This window comes from Chinchilla lanigera, unplaced genomic scaffold (assembly GCF_000276665.1).
Source record: "Chinchilla lanigera isolate Chin_1 unplaced genomic scaffold, ChiLan1.0 scaffold00023, whole genome shotgun sequence".
Taxonomy (NCBI): domain Eukaryota; kingdom Metazoa; phylum Chordata; class Mammalia; order Rodentia; family Chinchillidae; genus Chinchilla; species Chinchilla lanigera.
This window is the reverse complement of record NW_004955424.1, coordinates 1,386,106-1,405,856: the sequence shown is the minus strand read 5'-3', so window position 1 is coordinate 1,405,856 and position 19,751 is coordinate 1,386,106. Positions and strand designations below refer to the sequence as shown.

General features: G+C 47.3%; 1 protein-coding gene across 1 annotated transcript in view; it reads right to left on the bottom strand.

The window, feature by feature from the left end:
* Reep1 (receptor accessory protein 1) overlaps positions 1–19,751 on the bottom strand; it is a 56,122-nt gene that overhangs the window by 19,755 nt on the left and 16,616 nt on the right. The window contains exons 4-5 of the mRNA XM_013514719.1: positions 14,817–14,937; positions 11,825–11,938 (exon numbers count right to left, since the gene is read on the bottom strand). Of these exons, the coding sequence (XP_013370173.1) occupies positions 11,825–11,938; positions 14,817–14,937 (235 nt within the window). The remainder of the gene's footprint in view (positions 1–11,824; positions 11,939–14,816; positions 14,938–19,751) is intronic.

The following is a 19,751-nucleotide window of genomic DNA, read 5'->3' as shown; positions in this document are numbered from 1 at the left end:
TGGAATAATGATATCTCCCACCTAGCCTGAGACTTCTCGTAAATGATGTTTACTGGTTCCAAGACACATGTTTTTTTCACCTCTGAAACTGGGGTGATCTTACAATTGCTGCCACCCACACCCCCACCCACACACACTGTCATCACTGTCCACACATGAACACACTTGGCTGTTATGCTCCAGGGCATGGCTAGGCAAAGGAAGCCCCTGACTGGGCAAGCCCCTTAAGAACCACTAGAGGAAGGAATATGAGTTCTGCTTGTGTAACACACATTCTGTGGATACCTCTCATACAACCAGGAAAGTGGTAGCATCAGAACTAGCAAGATGGGTATCAGCAGCCTAAAAGAAAGTTCTAGAAAGAACTCCCCATCAGCAAAGCATGGGAAGGAACAGAGAATGATACAGCATGGCTATAAATGGTTAAGCTGAGCTTCAAAGTAACTCAGAAGACTACTCAGTCAGTGAAGAACGGGGTTAGGAGGACTTTAACCCATTCATTGTGCTTTAATGTTTCTTTTAATTGTGTGTGCCAAAGTGACACACACACACACAACTATGACTAAGTTTTTTCAAGAGAAGTAGTACACACTCTTAAGCGAAAATGCACTGTGATCTAATTTCATTGCCAATATCTTCTTTCTTAATGGTGCTTAAGATAATGATATGACCCCAGTACTCTGGCAGGCTGAGTCAGGAGTATCATAGGTCTGAGCTCAGCCTGGGTAACTTAACAAGACCCTGTCTCAAAATAAATTTTAAATTGGATGTGGTGATGCACGCCTATAATCCCAGCACTCGGGAGGCTGAGGCAGGAAGATCATTGCAAGTTCAAGACCAGCCTAGGCTACATAAGTAAGTTCAAGGCCAGCCTGAACTATGTATTGAGACACTGTCTCAAAAAGACAAAAATAAATAAATACATAAATAAATAAATAAATAAATTTTTACAAGGGTTGGGAAGATGCAGCTCAATGCAAAGACCTTGGGTTCAATCCCCAGTATCAGTTTGAAACAAGATGAGTATATCTTACAAACCTCAGCATTTAGACTCAATTAAACAAGATCACACAGCTCAGAGCAGCTTTCTCTAAGCATCCCAACTCCCTGAAATATGCTCTCAGTGCAGCCTGTCCGTCTTCGTTGTGCTCCATACAGTTATGTGTAGCTGTTGGTTTGTCTCCCCCTGCAGATTGTTTCCTTACCATTGATGCCTGGGGTCTGTCACTCTACTCGGGTCTGAAGGAGTTGAAAACATGAACCTATCACCATCTCAGCTTCCTGAGAACAGTGGCAGGAAGTCTTCACCCCACCCACCTGGATGCCTCAGCCAGAGTCCCAGACCTCAGGGAGCATGCTGCTGAGTGGGGCCTTGGGATGTGTCCAACAGGAATACATGGGAAGTGGCAGAGGGTATAGGGTGCTGAGGACAGAGGGCACACACTTGAGAGGCAAGGTATCCCAGGGGAGGCTCACTGCCCTTGAACTGGCCTTGCAGGGTCTGGTGGGTGCAGTTGGCGACCAGGTAGAAAGGGGAATGTATTTCTTAGTATCTGTCACACAGAGTGACACCATTTCATTCCGCTCCAGAGCAGGTCTCTGCAGCTTAGAGAGCTGTGGCAATGGGGTGCAATCATACTGTGCTAGTATCTGCTCCCAGTGCCTGCCTTCGTGGGGTGTCCTGGAAGGCAGGAGCCGGAGTGAGCCTTATTCTTCACTATACACCCTCCCTTGTCCTTTCAGAACTGTGCACCAGGACCACACATTACCTTTAAGAAATCAGGGCAATATAGTTATCAGTAATGACCATGGCACTCTCTGAAGGTCACCTTGAGGTCGCCATTGGGTGAATACCGGGGCTGTATGATGCTGACAATGCCATCTAGACCAAAAAAGGACATTGGGACTGTTCTCAAAAAATTCAAATGGAGAGGGAAAACATGGAATTTCTGGAAACAGAAATGGATGAGGTCCTCTTCCCCACCAAGTCCTAGAAGGAGTCGGCAGGGCATGGATTTTAGCCCATCTCACTTTGCACACTGTCTAAGGCCTGCTGCTGATGACAATAAGAGTAAAGGCAAAAGGTTTAGTGAGTCAGGCAACTGATAACAAAGCCGCCAGCACCGCCACCTTTCCCCTGGCAATCTGTAAGAGTTAGCAGGCCCTTCTCACCCCCTCCGCGTCCCCAGCTTACTGGCAGTTAGCCTCTACGGCCACACATGCTCCACACCAAGGCCAGGCAGGCTCCCTACCAACATGCTGCACAGGACCAGGGCCATGTCTGTGACATGGAATTAGATTAACAAACAAAACAGCGAGAAAGACAAGAGTTTCTACCACGACAGCACTGACAACCAAGTTCAACCCATTCTCCAGGCATTAAAGAAAGGAAAAAACCCAACTGAGTTAATCACATGTTAGATGCTACCAAATGAGCACGCCAGGAGGCTCCGGAAGGCCGAGGCGGTAAGAGCCACTCCGTACACTGGGCATGGAGTCACACACACTCTCACACACAGGTGTCAAGCGGGAGAGACACCTGCCTCTGATCCACACCCAGGGCAGGGGAGCGGAGGTGGCTGCCTGGCGTCTCCACCAGACTGGATCAGTTTGGAGTTAGTCACGCCTCTCAGTGGGGTTACCTGCCCTTCTCTGAGGTCCAAAGAGGAGGCAAAATGAAAGAGTCGGGCCACCTGATAGAGGGAGAGGGGGACAAAAGAGAAACAGGTTGTGGGCACCAAGCCAATAACATGGGGATGAAGGAGTCACGCTGTCCGCGCATCTTGCCTTCACTCGCTCACTCACGTATTTGTTTATTCACTCAACAAGCCCCAGTGAAATGCTCACAAAGCTCCATGTGACAGCCCACAGGAGAACGGAGATCAGTGGGACAGGGTTCCTGCTTCCGTGGAGCTCACAGTCTAGCTGGGTCATCAAAACAAAAATGCTTACAAGGCAACCAGTGACAAAGACGACACAATGTGCAAACAGTTCAGGTGCGGGGACAGTACTGTTGGCTGAACAGGCAGAGGAGGCCTCACTTGAGAAAGGGGAGGCTCACAGCGGGCAGTGAGTGGCTCAGGCCAGGGTGTGAGAGTGGAAAACTCAAGGTGTGTTTGGGAAAGTGCCGCCGGGAAGAAGGGGCTTTGGTGGGAAGACCAGGGGTCACTGACAAAAACCAAAACCAACCAAACAAACAAAAAACAGTACTTCACAGTTCTGGAGTAATGAGCACTATGAAGAGAGCGGGATGTTAGAAGAAGAACATTCTAGATGCATTTTGTGGCACACACTGAGAAATGGGTAGTCTTCTCCATTTGAGGCAGGGTACACAGCTGTCTGGAATAAAGACTTTAAGGAAACTATATTTTTTCTGTGTTCCAATAAAACTTTATTTATAAAAACAGTTCTTGGGCCAGCGGCACCCCCCAGGTCATACAGAAACTGTATCTTATGGTATTTGTGACATCTGCATTTTAGTGTTGTCCCAGCCTTGCTTCAAGGTCGAGAGAGGACCCGTCTTGGTGGCGCTAGCTAGTAATCTCTTGTGTACGAATTAATGGTGCCTCTGTACTTCCTCAGGTGTTTGCTCTAAAGTGGTCAAACAAGCAGGGGGGCAGCTATAAAGGTCCCTGGGCTATGGCTGACTCTAAAAACGCTCAGTGGCACGGCTTTCTGGGCCTTTGCCATGGGCTGTGGGGCCTGGTTGTGTAACTGAAGTAAAAAATGGGCAGGAGGTTTCTGCCAGTGTATGTGGGCATGTGGGGTGCTTGGAGGGATGCCAGGAGCATTGGATGGGAACTAGAGACCCTCACTCTGAAGTCAGCTCAGCAGCGGACAGCTGTGTGACTTCAGGCAAGTCACTCAACAGCCCTGGGCTCAGCTTCCTCCACAAGGTGAGGTTCCAGCTCCCCTAGGACCTTCCTTCTCTCCTAGGGGGGGCAGGCACCAACCTGTTTAACCCTGAGGGACCCCACACTGTGGGGCTGAAGAGGAGGAAAAACTGTGTGGAAAGTCAGGGCCACAGCAGGGAGGAACTGGAAGCCCGGGTGAGAGAATGGCTCACGCAGGAAGACAGGGCCCCTATGAGGGGGACCAAGAGGAGAGCAGGAAACTCAGCCTCCTCTCCTGAAGCCACGCAGTACCGGCATCTGACTTGTTTTATTCTGTTCAGCAGTGAAAAGATCATAATCACCCTTAGAGAGCATACTGATGTAGGACTAGAATAGTTGACTTTTACGCAGCATTTATTGTTTTGTTACTGTTTCGTGAGGGGTGCAATACTGGGGGTTGAACCCAGGGCCTTGCGCATGCTGCGCAAGAGCTCTACCACTAAGCTTCAACCCCCAGCCCTTCATTATTATTTTTTTTTTTTATTTTGGGGCAGGGTCTTGCTAAGTTGTCCAGTCTGGTCTTCAACTTGCAATCCTCCTGCCTCAGCCTCCAAAGTGGCTGGGATTATAGGCCTACACTACCACACCTGGCTTCAGTAAATTCTTCATGTGCATCATCTGAGAACTGTTTTGTGGCAGGCACAACTGCCAATCTCTGTGTTGTAGGTGAGAGCTGAGGTTCCGCAGAAAGGAGCAGGATTAGGACCCATCCGCCAGGTCCACTCATCTCCAAAGCCTACACTTAGTTTAGATTTGATGCTGTTTCTCTGCCAGCGTGGCAGCTCAAAATATGTACTCCAGTCCTTTAACACCCATTGAGCACCTACTAGGGACACACAGGACACAAATATAGATGGCAACAACAGAGTACCATTGGAAGACCAAGGAGTGAGGGACCAGTTCTACCTGGGATCAGAGAAGGCTTCATGGAGGAGGCGGCAATTGACTTTGAGGGTGTGCACGATTCCAAAGAGGTCAAAACAGAGGCCAGTGAAGGATAAACAAGAGCAAAGGCAGAAGTGGGGAAGATAAATTTCCATCAATAGTACTCTGAGACGCTATTTCTAGAGCAGTAAGAAAGTGGTACTGTGGGCACAGTCCATGAAGAGCTGGAAAGGGAAGGAGAGATGACATGGGAAAGCTGGGATTGGGGTTGGACTGCACAAGCTTCAAACAAGAAGGGAGAAGAGCAATTGATGCTTGCAGGGCTACTGCAACAGTCTCAGCTAGCAGGGACGTGGAGCAGGCAGAAGGCCTGGAAGGAGGAAAGAGATGCCACGTGTGAGGACTTGAGTAAGGGGAAGTGTGGAGATCGCACGGACAGAGATTTGTGGCCTGAGTGCCCGAGAGGATGGAGATTTTCTTAGTATCAAAGGTGGGACAGCCAGGCGTGGTGGCACGGGCCTACAGTCCAGCACCTGGAAGAGAGATGGGAAGATTGTGAGTGCGAGGCTGGCCTGGGTTACAAAGTGAGTTCAAGGCCAGCATCGACTACGAAGTGAGATTTTCCAAAAGAAATAAAGAAGGAAAAACAGAAAAGACAAAACAGAGGGGAAAGGAGAGGAGAGGAGAGGAGAGGAGAGGAGAGGAGAGGAGAGGAAGGGAGGGGAAGGGAGGGGAAGGGAGGGGAGGAAGGGAACAAATGAACAAGAGGGGCAAGTTTGGAATTAGGGGAGTACTGGCCGAAGATACCAAGGAGACAAAGGAAGAGATGTTCTGTACAGAAGCAGAAATGAGGGGCATGAGCCCCTGGCAGAGTCCAGATCATGGAACCAGGCGTATCGGGACAGGTGAGGAAAGGAAGAAATGGCACTGGGAAGGTGAGGAGCATGGCTGGGGCCCCGGGAATCCACTCACCACTGAAGAGCAAGGAGAGAAGGAAAGGGGCGAGCCTGAGAGACGTCAGAGGCAAGAAGGTGCTGTGGCCCCCACAGCCAAGAAAGTTCTTGCTGTCCCTGTATGATCCTCAAACTGATTCCTCAGATCTTCTCGGTCCCACCGGGCTCTTCCCTGAGGTCGGTAGCTAACTCAGGCTAACTCATCTTTGAAGCTGAGCACGGGGCAGAGTGGGTGAGGAGCCTCAGACCAGCAACTCCACGTGAATCCTGGTCTCCCAGGAACTCCAGCTGCTGTGACGCTGGGTCTTCTGTCTGAATCCATCTAACCCTGCCCAGTACGTGGAGGCAGCATCGTAGTAGACACCAGGCAGACCCAATCCAGAATGACACGGAATGACAAAGCCAAGTGTGGAAAACCACAACCACACTGGTGAAAAGTCTTGCTCTGTTCTGCTCAGACATGTTTTGAAAAGTGAAGCCAGGATATGAGTGGTTGCTTGGGAGACCAGAGGGCAAGGGTTACTTCCCCACATTTTCAGGTTGTCCATCACCCTTGCATAACCTTGGTCTTTAAACCTGGCTGCTGTAATGAATTCTAAGGATTAGTATTAGGTCCCACAGTCTCGCTGAAACAGAAGTAAAAATGGACGACTGGGCTGAACTAGCATGGTGGCCAGGAAGTGGCCTCTGAGGTCAAAGGGACAAGCACTGGCTTCTTGGTGTCCTTAGCCTCGTAGACTCAGGAGACATAGGGACTGGGCTAGAGAAGAAAGACACTTGTCTCCTCTCCCTCCCTAGAAATGGAAATAATCCCCAAGCATTGTTAATCAGGGAGGTATTATTATAATCACCATTTTGTGGCACTGGGGATTAAACCTAGGGCCTCACACATGCTAGGCAAGTGCTCTACCACTGAGTTACATCCCTAGCCCATTATAGGAGGCTCTATAAGTAAAAACAAACAAAATAAAACAATATTTATCCTATTTACAATGAATTGTAAACAGAAGGTTTTTGCTAAAACAAAGACAAAGCAAATGACTACAGTCAGGTTAGAAGCCTCCAAATCACTGGGTTTATGTACTTCCTGTAATAAGTGTCTGATCCAAACATAACATTTTATGGTGGATTGAAAGCATCATTTTATTGAAGCCAGATGTTTAGATAAAGCACTAATGGGTAAATGATGAGGATAAGGGGGAGAAGACTTTCTTTTTTACTATTTATGTTGAATTATTTTATAGAGCTTTTCTTTTAAAGACAAAATTGAGTGGGAGCCAGGTGTGGGGGCATATGTCTGTAATCCCAGCACTCCGGAGGTTGAGGCAGAAGAATCATTGTGAGTTTGAGACCAACCTGGGCTACAAAGGGAGCTCAAGGCCAGCCTGAACTGCACAGGGAGACCCTGCCTCAAAAAAAAGACAAAAAAAAATTGAGTGGGAGTAAAGTATGAACAGGAAAATATAATTTATCTTTTATTAAGATTGTGCCTATCTTTTCAGATACTGTACTACAGCCATCGCCAAGGCTTGGCTACTCTCTAGTGGTGACTGACCATAATTGCAGGCAAAATGCCTGTGTATGAGAAAGTCAGGAAAGTTGGAGGTCATGGAGTAACATGAAGATGCATGGCATTGTGGCAGTGGTGAAGAAATGACAGCTGCAGCATGGGCACTGCTACAGGATGAGTTTGTAGTACCCTGTCTTCCTTGTGAACCTTGACAGAGGTCCCAAGGAGCTCAGTGGGTAGCAGGGCAGGTATCTAGTCACAATTAAGCAGCTACGGTGAAGGCAGGAAAGTAAGGCAAAGGAGAACCCACAAGTGTTAACAGGGGCCTTAGGGCAGAGCTGGCCAATGGAACTTTCTTCTAATGAGGGAAACCTGCTGTGTCAGCCTCCAGTCAAGTATCTACTCAGGACTTGGAATGGGGGTTAGAACAACTGAGAAGCTGAATTTCAGAGTTACTTGATTGTAATTAATTTGCATCTAGCCATGTGTGGCAAATGGTTGCCATGTTGGACCGAGCAAGACTGAAGGAACCAAAAAGGCGCATACTTCACATCAGTCAGGTTTTATGAGTGGCAAGGAGTGTAAAGTATTGTACAACTAAGCACTGTTCTATTTATTTTTAAGCAAGAAACACAAGAAAAGAAGCCAGAGCCCATCATTTCAAGAAACTGACAATCAAACAGGGAAATACTGGATGGGGAAAGAAGCCCCTGCATACCCACACCCGAAAACCATCTGTGGGAGAACCTGTAATTCACAGAATGCAGTTTTACTTTGAGCAGCTCTTTTCAATAGATGGCTTTAGTAATAGGGTAGATATTATTAGAACTGCTTTGGGATCTTCCAAATTAAACCACACTGTTTTTTAAGTTATGAGACAAAGCAAGGTTGACTTGGACCAGGTCTAAGAATGACCAAGTGGAAGAGATCTGGTGGAAAGTTCAAATTTTAAGGGGAGTAAGGTGGCCTGCAGACCTCAAGATTGTAAAATTTTGTTGTTACTTCTGACTAGTGTCTTCCTTTTATGTGAGAATGTGTTTGACAGAACGAATGAATTTCGAGAGTGTTACGTTAAGAGAGAGATTTGCAAAGCTAGTCTCAGGTCAGGGGCTGTTTTCCTTCTGGTTGGAATCACTGACTAGGAAACAGGGAACATGGAGGAGCGGAGACAGCCAAGTGACCACAGACCCTAGATAGAAGGCACATCACTTCCTGGGGACAGGGATAGAGACCTTGAGAAACTGGAAAGGTGGGGTCGGGATGAACTACCCTGGGGAGAAGTTTCTGATGTCTATTTTTTTTTCAGTTTTCCAATTCTAAAATAAAATAGTAATAGGAATAGGAATTTATATTTGCCCAGGAGTGGGCGCACAACTTCTAATCTCAGCTACCCAGAAGCCTGAGACAAAAGGATCACAAGTTTGAGGCCAGCCTGGGCAATTTAGCCAGAGCTTGTCTCAAAGTAAAAATTTGTAAAGGGCTGAGGATGTACCTCTGTGGTACAGCAGTTGCTTGGCATGTGCAAGGGTTCAATCCCCAGTACCAAAAACCAAACCAAAATAAAATCCTGCAAATAATTTATTAGGAAAGGAGGCTCAGGGATCAATATTATTTTTAAAAAGATTAATTATTAGCATGGTCCTTCCATTTAAGCTCTATAGTATCTTCCTGAGAACCATCAAAGGATGGAAAAGCAAACAGAAGAGTGAGGGAGGAATGACTCCTTGATCCCAACAGCTGCTAGAAGAATCTATAGGACAGTTATGCGCTACATACTGAGGTTTGGTCAGCAATGGACACACATACAACAGTATCTACCATCCAGCCGAGGCATGAAGCAGGTTGTACCATGTGGGCCGTGTACACTCACTCTGTCCCACAATGACACAGCTGCCTAATGATGAGTTTCTCAGAACTTACTCCCCTACACTGAGTGATGCATGAGTGTTTTCCAACTAGCATTTAGTTTCAGGGCAATACACACACAAACTGCTTTTCTTATTTTCGAGGCTTGGCTTCTAAGGAGCTAAGTCTGCATTCCAGGAAAGGTACCGAAACTAACAGTTGAAACCCTAATTACCTGCGCTCTTGGCTCTGGACGGGGCCTTAGGCAGTGACCGGTACAGAGCTGGCCATTTAAAAATCACCTGGGAAACTTGTTAAAAATAGAGATCCCTGGGCTCACTGCCTGAGATTCTGATTCAGCACGTTGGAGAATCTATTAAAAATCAAAAAACAAAGCTTCTCAGGGGGTTCAGGCTTGAAAGCCAGACTTGGACCCACTGGTGAGTCACCATCCTCTGACCCTGCTTGGTGCAATCTGCCGTTGCTATGGAAACCACTGATGTGATGCACACCTCATCAGCCTGGCTGAGTATTTTGGATTTCACTAGTTTTTTTTTTTTTTTTTTTAATAGTACAAGTCTGTTTCAAAAGTAAATGGCATTATTTTTGGAAGGGAATACACTTTTCTCTCTCCAGATATTTACAGGAAAAAGGAAAGCTCCTACAAAGCAGAAAATTTTCTCATCTGAAACCAGATTCAACAGAAAGCAGATGGTCCTTGCTACTTTAGCCCAAATGGAAGGACTAATGAGCTGTTATTTCCTGAGGTGAGTTTCAAACTGTCTGCAGCTTCCTGTGGGTTTTGGCTGTTCTAAAGTGCCTGGCTGGACAAGTCTTGGCCCCAGGGCTTTCCCAGGAGGGTAGTGGGGCAGGCAGCAACAGGCCAGGATGACACCAAGGCTCTGGAGGTTTCAGCTTGAGTCTGTCCTAGAAAAGGACCATCCTGCCCAAGTAACAGGGAGAATGAACTTCCCACACTCATGCATACTGAGCAGTGAGGTGACCCGTACTGCACCCAAATACACCACGTTTGAAGTCTGTGACATGGGCTGGGATATAGCTCAGTGGCATAAGTGCCTGCCTGGCAAATGTAAGGTCCTGAGTTCAATTCCCAGTACAGAAAAAAAGTGTCTGTGACTTAACTGAGGAAATCACCTTCCTTCGGGCTTCAAGGGCAATGAAGATAGGCTAGAGAGAGGGACAGAGAGCTGGTTTCTGTAGCTTTATGTTGTACAACTGGCCCTATTTAGAATGTAATGATCTATTCTTTTCTTTCTACTTAAAAATAAGAGCACATAATGGTTGGATTGGAAATAGAAGGTTCTTGGGAGTCACTGAGCTTTGTAAATCCTGACAGATCTCCTGAGGAAACCACAGTGCAATTTCCCTCCCAAAGATGCTCTCTGGGATCTGGCCCTCTACCAGCAGCTATTACACCAAGGTGGATGGGGCCTGCAGACCCTGCTGTACGAGCAGTGGACACTTCCCTGTGGTTTTCTGTGGCAGAAGCAGCTGGTGCTTGTCTGAAACAGAATCATTCCCTTGGTTCTCCTCCCCTCTCTCCCTGTCTCTGCCTACAGCTCTCCCTGACTTCAAGCAGAGATGCTTTTGAGACAACTGCACAGCCCTGTGTGAGGAGTCCTTTTGGAAATGCTCCCAGCAGGCATCCCTCTGACTTAGGGCACAGGAACACAGCGTGGTCCCCTGTCCCAGCTGGCTTTCAGCTCCTTCTGTCCCACATCCACTCAAAGCCCATGGGGCTTATCATCATCATCTTCCAAACCCTTCCCCAGCTCTCCCACTGTTGTCTCCAAGCCCTGGCATCACCGCCCAGGACTTACCACTTTGCCTATAAGCCTGACCTTCCAATTATTGTGTCCTCCTGGTATAACTGCCTTCCTCCACTCCCAGCTGACTGCAGACCACCACCCCACATGTGGATTCCCAGAGGGGGTTGTCACTGGGGAACACTAGGGCAATCTACTGCTGAATTTATTCCAGAGGAAATATTTGACCAGTGTAATTGTTCAGGCCTAAGGACATCAGGAGAAACTGACAACAGCAAAGACAGTATGACATGAGGAGAAGCTAAGGACAAACTCAGAGGACTTCTGAACAGAGCTAGGTAGGAAAAAGAAGGAATTATTGACAAAATGCCCCAAAGACCAACTGGTTTATTTAAACCTCCTCCACTGCCCTCACGATTGCTGTGCACATCCTCCTCCTCCGTGTGGGAACTGCTTTACTCTGGGACGCTGGGTTCCTCCGTGTGGTGTCCACCCACTCACTCAGGTGACCTTTCCAATTATTCATTTTGAGTTCAGATGACTCTCCCAGTGCACTATGGGAAACTGCAGAGAGCTGCCCTCTCCTCCCTCCACTTCCTTCTCTGTCTCTCAGGCCTCTGCCTCAAGTAGCTTAGAGGTTTTTAGCCTGGGACCCACAAGACAGCTGCAGGGGCTGTGGGAACCTCTTGGTGCACGTATTGGGTACGTGAGTGAGTGTGTGTGTGTGTGTGTGTGTGAGAGAGTGACAGAGGGTGCAGGAATGCGTATGAATATTCTGGGGCAAGATTCACCATTTTTTCCATCAAGTTTTCAAAGAGATCCCCCAGAAGATAAGGAGCCACTGAGTGGCCCCCAGTCTGACCCATGTGAGCTGCACTGGTGACAAGCAGGGTGCCCTGGAGGAAGGGAGATGCCCACACAGCCATGGAAGTCAGGGCCCGGCCCCCGTACCTTGGAAGCAGCCATCACTGCTGCTGTGGCCGCCACATTCAAGCCCCGTTTCCCGAAGTGCACAAGGGCATCATAACTCCGGTCTTTTGCTTGGACCAGGCAGTCATCGATTTCCTGTCAAAGGAACAGCATAGGCACATCGAGTTGGCAGGTTCAAATGAATCTATGTTCTCTTTCTCTTCTGAGCGCTGCCCTTGGCAGCTGGCCTAATCACCGCGTCTCACCGGGCCTGAAAAGTCATAGACACTGGGCATATGTGTGTGTAGACAGAGGGGTGGAGAAAGACAGAAGAGATATGAGGGGGAATGGAAAAGGGAGTTTTGAAAAAACAGCACTTTAATGACCCAGTAACAAGGCCTGGGATTATTTCTAAAAGCCTCTAACTTCCGAGGGAGGACAATCCTGGCATTCTATACACAGCTGCTCTGTAAGACACTAAAAGAACCTAGGGCTGAGAGAAATGCCAAGAATCAAGCTTCTAGCCCCAGGCCTGTCACAAACTGGCTGTCACACCCTGGCACTCTTGGCCTCTCCACACAGTTTTATCTTCCAGATAATGAGGATAATGGTGATGCAACTTGCAGCATAGGGTGAAGATTAACTGAGGTAACTCCAGGGAAGCACCTCACACAATGGCTGGTTTCAGTCAGTGATAATTACTGCTGCCTTGCTTGTCTTTAAGACCTGGGTCTCTTGGAGTTCTAAAGTTCAGTTATTCTATAATTATTTAATTCCATAGCCAAATCTTGCCCCACATATATATCAATGGTAGAGGTTAGGATGCAGAAAGAAATGGCCATTTTTTTTGTTGATAAAGGAGATCATTTAACAGATCTTGAAATAAAATCAGAAGTCACCTGGAAATCATACAACAAGTTAAAGGTGAGGAAGAAAAACAAAATTGAGGTCAACCTCTGGGGCCAAAACCAAGGACAACATTGGCTTAATTCAACTTTGGATCAAATTGGTTTATTCTGGTTTTTGGGGGTTGTTTTGTTGTCCTCGTCCTTTTGAGAAAGTGACTGTTGGGCAGGGACAGTAACTCATTTCAGGGTCTCGCGAGACAAGGGCGTGTGGCTTCGGTCTTGCCTGAAGGTCAGCACACTGGTGCATTTCCTGTGCTTTGAGGTGTGCAGGGTTCCCTGTGCAAGGCCTCCCTGGGAAGTCGCAGCAGGAAGCCCTCTAACGCCTGGCTGACTCCGGAAGTGATTCTTGGCAGCTCTCAAGAGGGATCACTTCCGTCTCAATGGAAGTTACAGTGAAGGCTTCGGGGAGGCCAACACTGGGGACAAGGGAGGGAAGAAGAGCAGGATTCAATAACCAGGTCAGGACAGAGGTCTGTCCTCCAGCTCCGCACTCTGAGGCAGAAAGCGCTGTGGGCCTGGTTCCTAAATGGATTTTCAGAAATGTCTCCAACAGCCTATTCCTCTAACTGCTTTGTTTTCCAAAGCCTTCTCTTGGAGGAAGCACAAAGCTTTAACTTTCAGAAACTATAGAAATTAATATACCACGTCACCTATAGTGCTCTCATTTTATTTTGAGGATTTCTGCTATGCAATCAGAATAGAAAAGAATGTAATTCATGAATTAAACAATGTTGGGATCATTTGACACGGTCATTGACTCTTGGAAATTTATTCTAAGATAATCAAAGGAAGGAACAAAACTTCATATAGGGTGGTGTTTGGTGCAGAATTGCCTACAAGAGAAAAAAAATGTAGATAATCTAAATAGCAGTGAGGCAGCTATGGTCTTTCTTTTAGGCCATTATGAAGACCAAGTAGAAAGGACTGTGCAAAAACATGTTTAGGAATACAGGTTTTTATTTTTTAGGCTTTGTGATTTATATCAAATTTTGTTTTGTTTTGTTTCTTATTTTTTAAAAAAAATTCTGAGACAGGGTCTCACTATATAGTTCAGTTCAGGCTGGCCTTGAACTCACTATGTAACCCAGGCTGGCCTTGAATTCAATGCGATCCTCCTGCCTCAGCCTCCGAAATGTTGAGATTATAGGCATGTACCACCACACCCAGCTATGTCAACTTTTTAAAGTATTTTTTTAAAAGATCCTATGTAGCCAGGCTTGGTAGCACATGCCTGTAATTCCAGCATGCACAGGGCACTGAGGTAGGAGGATTTTGAGTTCCAGGCCAGGCTAGGCTACATAGTAAGTTCAAGGCCAGCTTAGCTACACAGTGAAACCCTGCCTCAGAAAACAAACAAACAAAAAACAAAAAACAAAACATACAATATACATTAAAAAAGATTCTATGGAAAATTTTAAATGATCTATATAAAAATCATCTCTACAAAAGGATAGGCGCTAAGGATGGTAAAAGGAAGGAAACTCAGTTTGGGAAATTAAATTGTGAGTGAATTTTTCTCTTTTGTTTCAATTATATAAATATTTTATAATAAATATTTCATCAGTATTTCTTTTTGTCTTTTTAACACAGGGTCCCACTATGCAGTTCAGGCTGGCCTTGAGTTCACTTTGTAGCCCAGGCTGGTCTTGAACTTGCAGCAATTCTCCTGCCTCAGCCTCCCAAGTGCTGGGATTACCAGCACGCCCAGTCTACTATTTCTAAAAAATACATTATATCCAAAAAATACAGTTAAAAGTGGCTGAGGGCCAGGCATGATGGCATGTGCGTGTAATCCCAGCTATTGGGAAGGTTGGCATGAGAGGATTGCAAATTCAAGTTAGTGAGACTTTGTCTCAAAATAAAAAAAAGGACTAGGGATGCAGCTCAGGACTTCCTAGGTTCAATCCTCAGTGCCACAAAAAAACAGAGCTGTGAAGATATCTCAGTAATAGAGCATAGCATGTGTGAGGCCCAGCACCATTAAAAAAAAAAATTAGAAGCAATAACTTGTTGAGATAATAAAAACCAATCAAGGGTCTCCTGCAATACACAAATCTTCTTTATTTATCCCTTTTTTTAATCTTTCACTTGCTGTGAGGAATGAAAGGCAAAGCAACATAAATTACCTTTTCTTTTGAAGACAGCGTGGGATGTACAAACTTTCTGTACAGGAGGCTGGAGCCTTTTGTGTAGGGAGATAGCAGCCAGGCTACAAATGCTATTTTTAGTTCATAATAGAATGGAAACCTGGAGAGATAAGAAAATACGCGGCCCATTAGCTCCTTAGCAACATTGCCCTGGCTCCATGAAGGACAAGCCCCGGCCTTGGCAGGGACACCTCTCCTGCCCGCGCCCCACTGCAGAGCTCCTAGCTTCCCCCTCCGCCCATCAGAGGCAGGCGTGCACGTGCACAGGTGCACACGCAGGTGCACACACGGCACAGCCATGGCCTCTCCCTGAAAGCTGGCTCGAGTTTTCTTCTGTTGCCCAAGCACTTCAGAAACGGAGGCTCAGCCCATCCATCACCCTGTGGCCCTGGCAGCAGCTGGCAGGTCCAGTGGGCTGGGCTCACTGAGGTTGATGCATGGCTCCAGCTGCAGCCTGCAGGCGCAGAAGGCCAGATCCATGCCACCACCCAGCTGTTCACCCTTTCCCTGTGGCCAGAAGCAAAAACACTCGGAGGGGTCACACGGGGCAGAGCTGACAAACCATCTCCAGTCTGACAGTAAAAGCTGGCCTTTTTAGCTCTTTTTAGCCCAAATGGAGACAGGGACATGAGACCAACTCTTGCCCAGAGGAGAATGCCCTTCACCCTACTCAAATCAATGCCAGGAAAACACATCTTGACCTTTTTGCTGCCAAAAGAAAGAAGAACTTGGGGTGGAGGTAACATCGGATTCGGAAGTCCTATGCATCCTTGAGCCCAATCATTTCTTTGTGCCACAAACATTCGCCCAGCACCTATATGTGCCAGCTTGTGCCAGCTTGTGCCAGGCACTGGGCAGGTAACAGTGAGCCAGGAAGACCTGATCCTCCTCCTTGGAGCTTCCAGAAACAGACAAGATTCTGACATCCCTGAACCTAGGGGTCCAACCAGAGAAACAGAGATTGATACTATAATCACACCCACCTAGAACAGTGACCTGAGCAGTGTAAGGCTCCAATCGGACCTGACTCTCCAAGTCCCCAACCTGCTTTCCAGCAGAAGCACTACTCTCAGCAGGGAACTCAGCTCAGCACTGAAGCTGTCATCAGCAGGCACAGGGTGTCATAAAGAAGGTAAGATAGGACAGGGAATTCTGCAGGTCCCAGCATATCTGGGGACATCTAGAGCCACTCGAAAATTTACACCAGAAGCTTCAAGGACTTTTCTTTGCTGAGGTGCAGGACTGCCAAAGAACTCTGACCATAGATGTTTATTAAAATCCTTCTGCTTAGTGTCCCTGCTTTCTTTCTACCCTTATGAAAGGGACACACTTCCCTTTGTTCCCTACAGACGGCCTTATCACACTCTGTCTGCCTGCAACCAGGCACAATAATTTCCATGCCACCTTGTCTTTACACAAGCTGGCCTCCCCGCCTTGCGCCTTGTGTTACAAGGACAGTGCTGTAGTGGGGCTCTACTAGAGCTCTGCACATACTTAAAAGTCAGCCCCTTCAAATAGATGCAGTGCTACAGGCACACATCTTGGCGAGCAGAGCTTGGTTTAGATTCCAGTGCCACTCACCTCCTCAGCCAACTGAGCCAATTCCTCGAGATAGAAAAGCTCACCTGCAAGCCCAGATTTCCCACACAAACCTAACAGAAATCAGAAAAGTTAATCCTCACCAGATAAAGAGCTAGAAATGAAAAGGAGCAATTTCTAGCAAGTCAATTCCAGGCCCTTTAATGCTCACACGACTGCTCAATCAGCAGCTCTACCACCTCCTCCTTTCCTCAGGAAGGTCTCAGCTGCTCAGCTTTCTGCCTGTGGCTGACTCGTCCTCAACAGTGCCTCAGCAACCAGGGGGCACTTTCATTGGCAAGACTGTTTAATGCTTCACAGGCAGAGAAGAGCGGGGCTGAAAGAACAGAGGCGTGATTCTCCCATAGGGAAACACTCTGGCGATTAGTAATGGAGGAACTTTTGTTTTGAAAACGAGTATTTGCCAGTCCTGAGGGGAAAGCAAATGAATCTAGCAAGCTCAGAAACCAGCACAAGATATACCGATGATCCCAAGGGCATCTGTTACACTGCAGCTCTTTTTAGAATGTAAAAAATGTATCTAAAAAATAGGTCATACATGCACATAGTTTTTAAAAATGCATACAGCAGAGTCTCCTTTCCACCCTTGACCTTTGGTCCCTTTTCTAAAAGCATAAATATCTGTTGCTGGTGCACCCTTCCAGAATGGACTGGGACCAGGGACGTACAATCATCTAGATGCACACAACTCCCGGAACAGCCCTCCAGAGACATGGTGGCATTCTATACACCCACTCCTACCCCTTGCTCCCCCCCAGCACACACAATCCACAGTGTGCCTTGGGGACTATCTCACGCCAGCACACAGAGAGCTGCACCCTCTCTTAATGGCTGCACGTGGGTGTGTAGGCATCTCCCCAGGCCTGTGAATATTCATGAGGGTGACAATCTTTGGCAACTAAGCTGAGCTGCAAAAAAACCTCTTAGTGTGTTTCTCTACACATGTGTGCAGATGCATCTGCAGAATAAATGCCTGAGGAGTAGAAATTCTGTGTGCACTTTAAATATAGACAGGGTGGCACCTCCATGCAAGCATGATAAGAGACCCTGAGTCTCCGCAGCCACGCCCTCAGGTTACAGCCGCTATGAGAGCCTCTGCCCCGGGCTGTGCCATGAGGGCTGTGGGGTGCACTTGCATATTCATCCTGAGTGATCCTTCAGGTTACCCAGGCCCCCTTTCCTCTCTGGCAAGTCTGCTACAGACCATCCTGGTCCCCAAGCTCCTGTCAGTGTACCCCATCCAGACAGATAGGAAGACCTTCCTGCCTACCAATCTTCTGGGTTCATTTCTCCAGCCATGTCTTACCAGTATCACAGAGCAGCTCCAGGGACAAATTCAGAGGGCAGACTTCATTTGGAGCGACCGGCAGGCCTGCCTACTGGGTGCCATCCCCAAGTAGCTCTGGACTGGATGAGAAAGTACTGTTCCCTGTTCCCCTCTTCCCCCGGACAATGGAGCTTACACTGAAGACATTTTGGGTAAGGCATGTCAACCCTTGTGATAGAAGAATCACAGAAGAATGGATTTGTTCCTTGGGTATCCAGAGCATAAAAAAGAAATGCCATCAGAGCCTGCTAATTCCCAGCTCTTCTAGGACTTTGGTTTAAAAGAGGCTCCCCGTCCCAGGATGAGGGGTTGAACCCATAGGCTTCACACTGAGCTACATCTCCAGCCCTTGTCTAGTTTTAGTTTTCAAAGAGTATCATGGTTCATATATGGACATCTCCCCAAGCTTCATGCGCTCAGAGGTGGGGCTTTTAGCAAGGTGACTGGATTATGGGGGTGATACAGCTGGCCTGGTGTCAGGCGGTGGGGTCCGGTCTGAAGAGGCAGGTTACTGGGGCTGCTGTCAGGGTTTAGCTCCCTTCTTGGCTCCTCCCTTCACTCTCTGCTTCCTGGTTGCCATGAGGAAGATCCTTCACTTCTGCATGCAGCCAGCTGACCATGCAAGGATTGAAACTTCTAAAACTGAACCAAAATAAACCTCTCTGTCCTTAAGTTGCAAGAGTTGGGTATTTTGTTCCAGGAACAGGGAAAGTGAATAAGGCAGATAGCGTCTTGCTAAATTCCCCAGGCTGGGCTTGAACTTGTGATCCCCCTGACCCAGCCTCACCTAGTGCTAGGATTACAGATGACTACCATGTCTGGCAAAAATAGGATCCTTTTGGATGTTTTTTCAAAGCAAAACCAGAATCCCCTACCATTAACAATCACTAAATTTTCTTACTATTTCTTTTCTCCCGCTTTCTTCCTTTCTCACTTGCCTACTCTTAGATACTTGGCTTTATTGACCCATTCAGTGTTTATTGATTAATTAATTCATTCTGCTGGGAAATCCTACTGAGGAACTATAAATTAAAAGGTGTGTGCTGAATACTGTAGGGGCACCCAAGCTGGGTTAGATACACCCTTCCCCTTATAGGTTTGTCACACAGGAGGAAAGGGTCTATGTCGAAGCTGGGGAAGCAAGGGAAGATTGAAGGAGGGAAAGGGAGAGGAGGAGGACACGCACACAGCACTTGGGAAACAAGAACGTCACTGTTCAGTCACCAGCACAGAAGAGAGGACATGAAGAGATGGGGACCACCTACTGTGGGACAGGAAGAAGGATGAGACGCAGAAAGAGAGATGGGTGTGCTCAAGCACCTGCCTCACTGGCGTTAGAAATACCCTGGGTGATTTTCTCCCCAGTGCTACGGAGAGGTGCAGCTCTGACTAGGCGCCTGGCGCCTGCACAGAACCAGCACACAGTAGGTTCTATAAGCACATTTGTACAAGACATCTGTTGGGCCCCACTCTCTGGAAAGCGCCCAGAGAGAGTACCTCTTTCTTCCCTCCTGGATACACATGGGCAGATGGGCAGGCCCTGCTGACCCTGTTTATACTAGGTGGTCTCTAGGTCACAGCGAAGTACTTTGTGCTACTACCGAAGTATCAAGTAGTAACTATTAAGCAATTTATAGATTACAAATTTGGAATTGCGAGGCCTACAGCTTCAGGGTAAACCGTATTGAGGGGTGAACTGGCAGTGGGTAGAAGCAGAGTCCTTAAGCTTCAGTGAGAAGGGGCCCTGAAGGGCTCTGCTCCTCCCCTTCCAGAGTTTAAATTTTTAGCTTTTCTTTCCACTCTGAGTTACTCCAACTATCTCCCAACAAAGCCTCACTGCTTTCTCTTCTTTTCCTTAAGTTAGTCAGAGGTAGCATCTGCTGTTTGCTAGAAAGGACCCAGGAGCCCCAATAACCCATGGCCTGCAGGCCAAACCCAGCCAATTATTTGTTTTTATAAATAAAGTTTTATTAGAACACTGCCACACC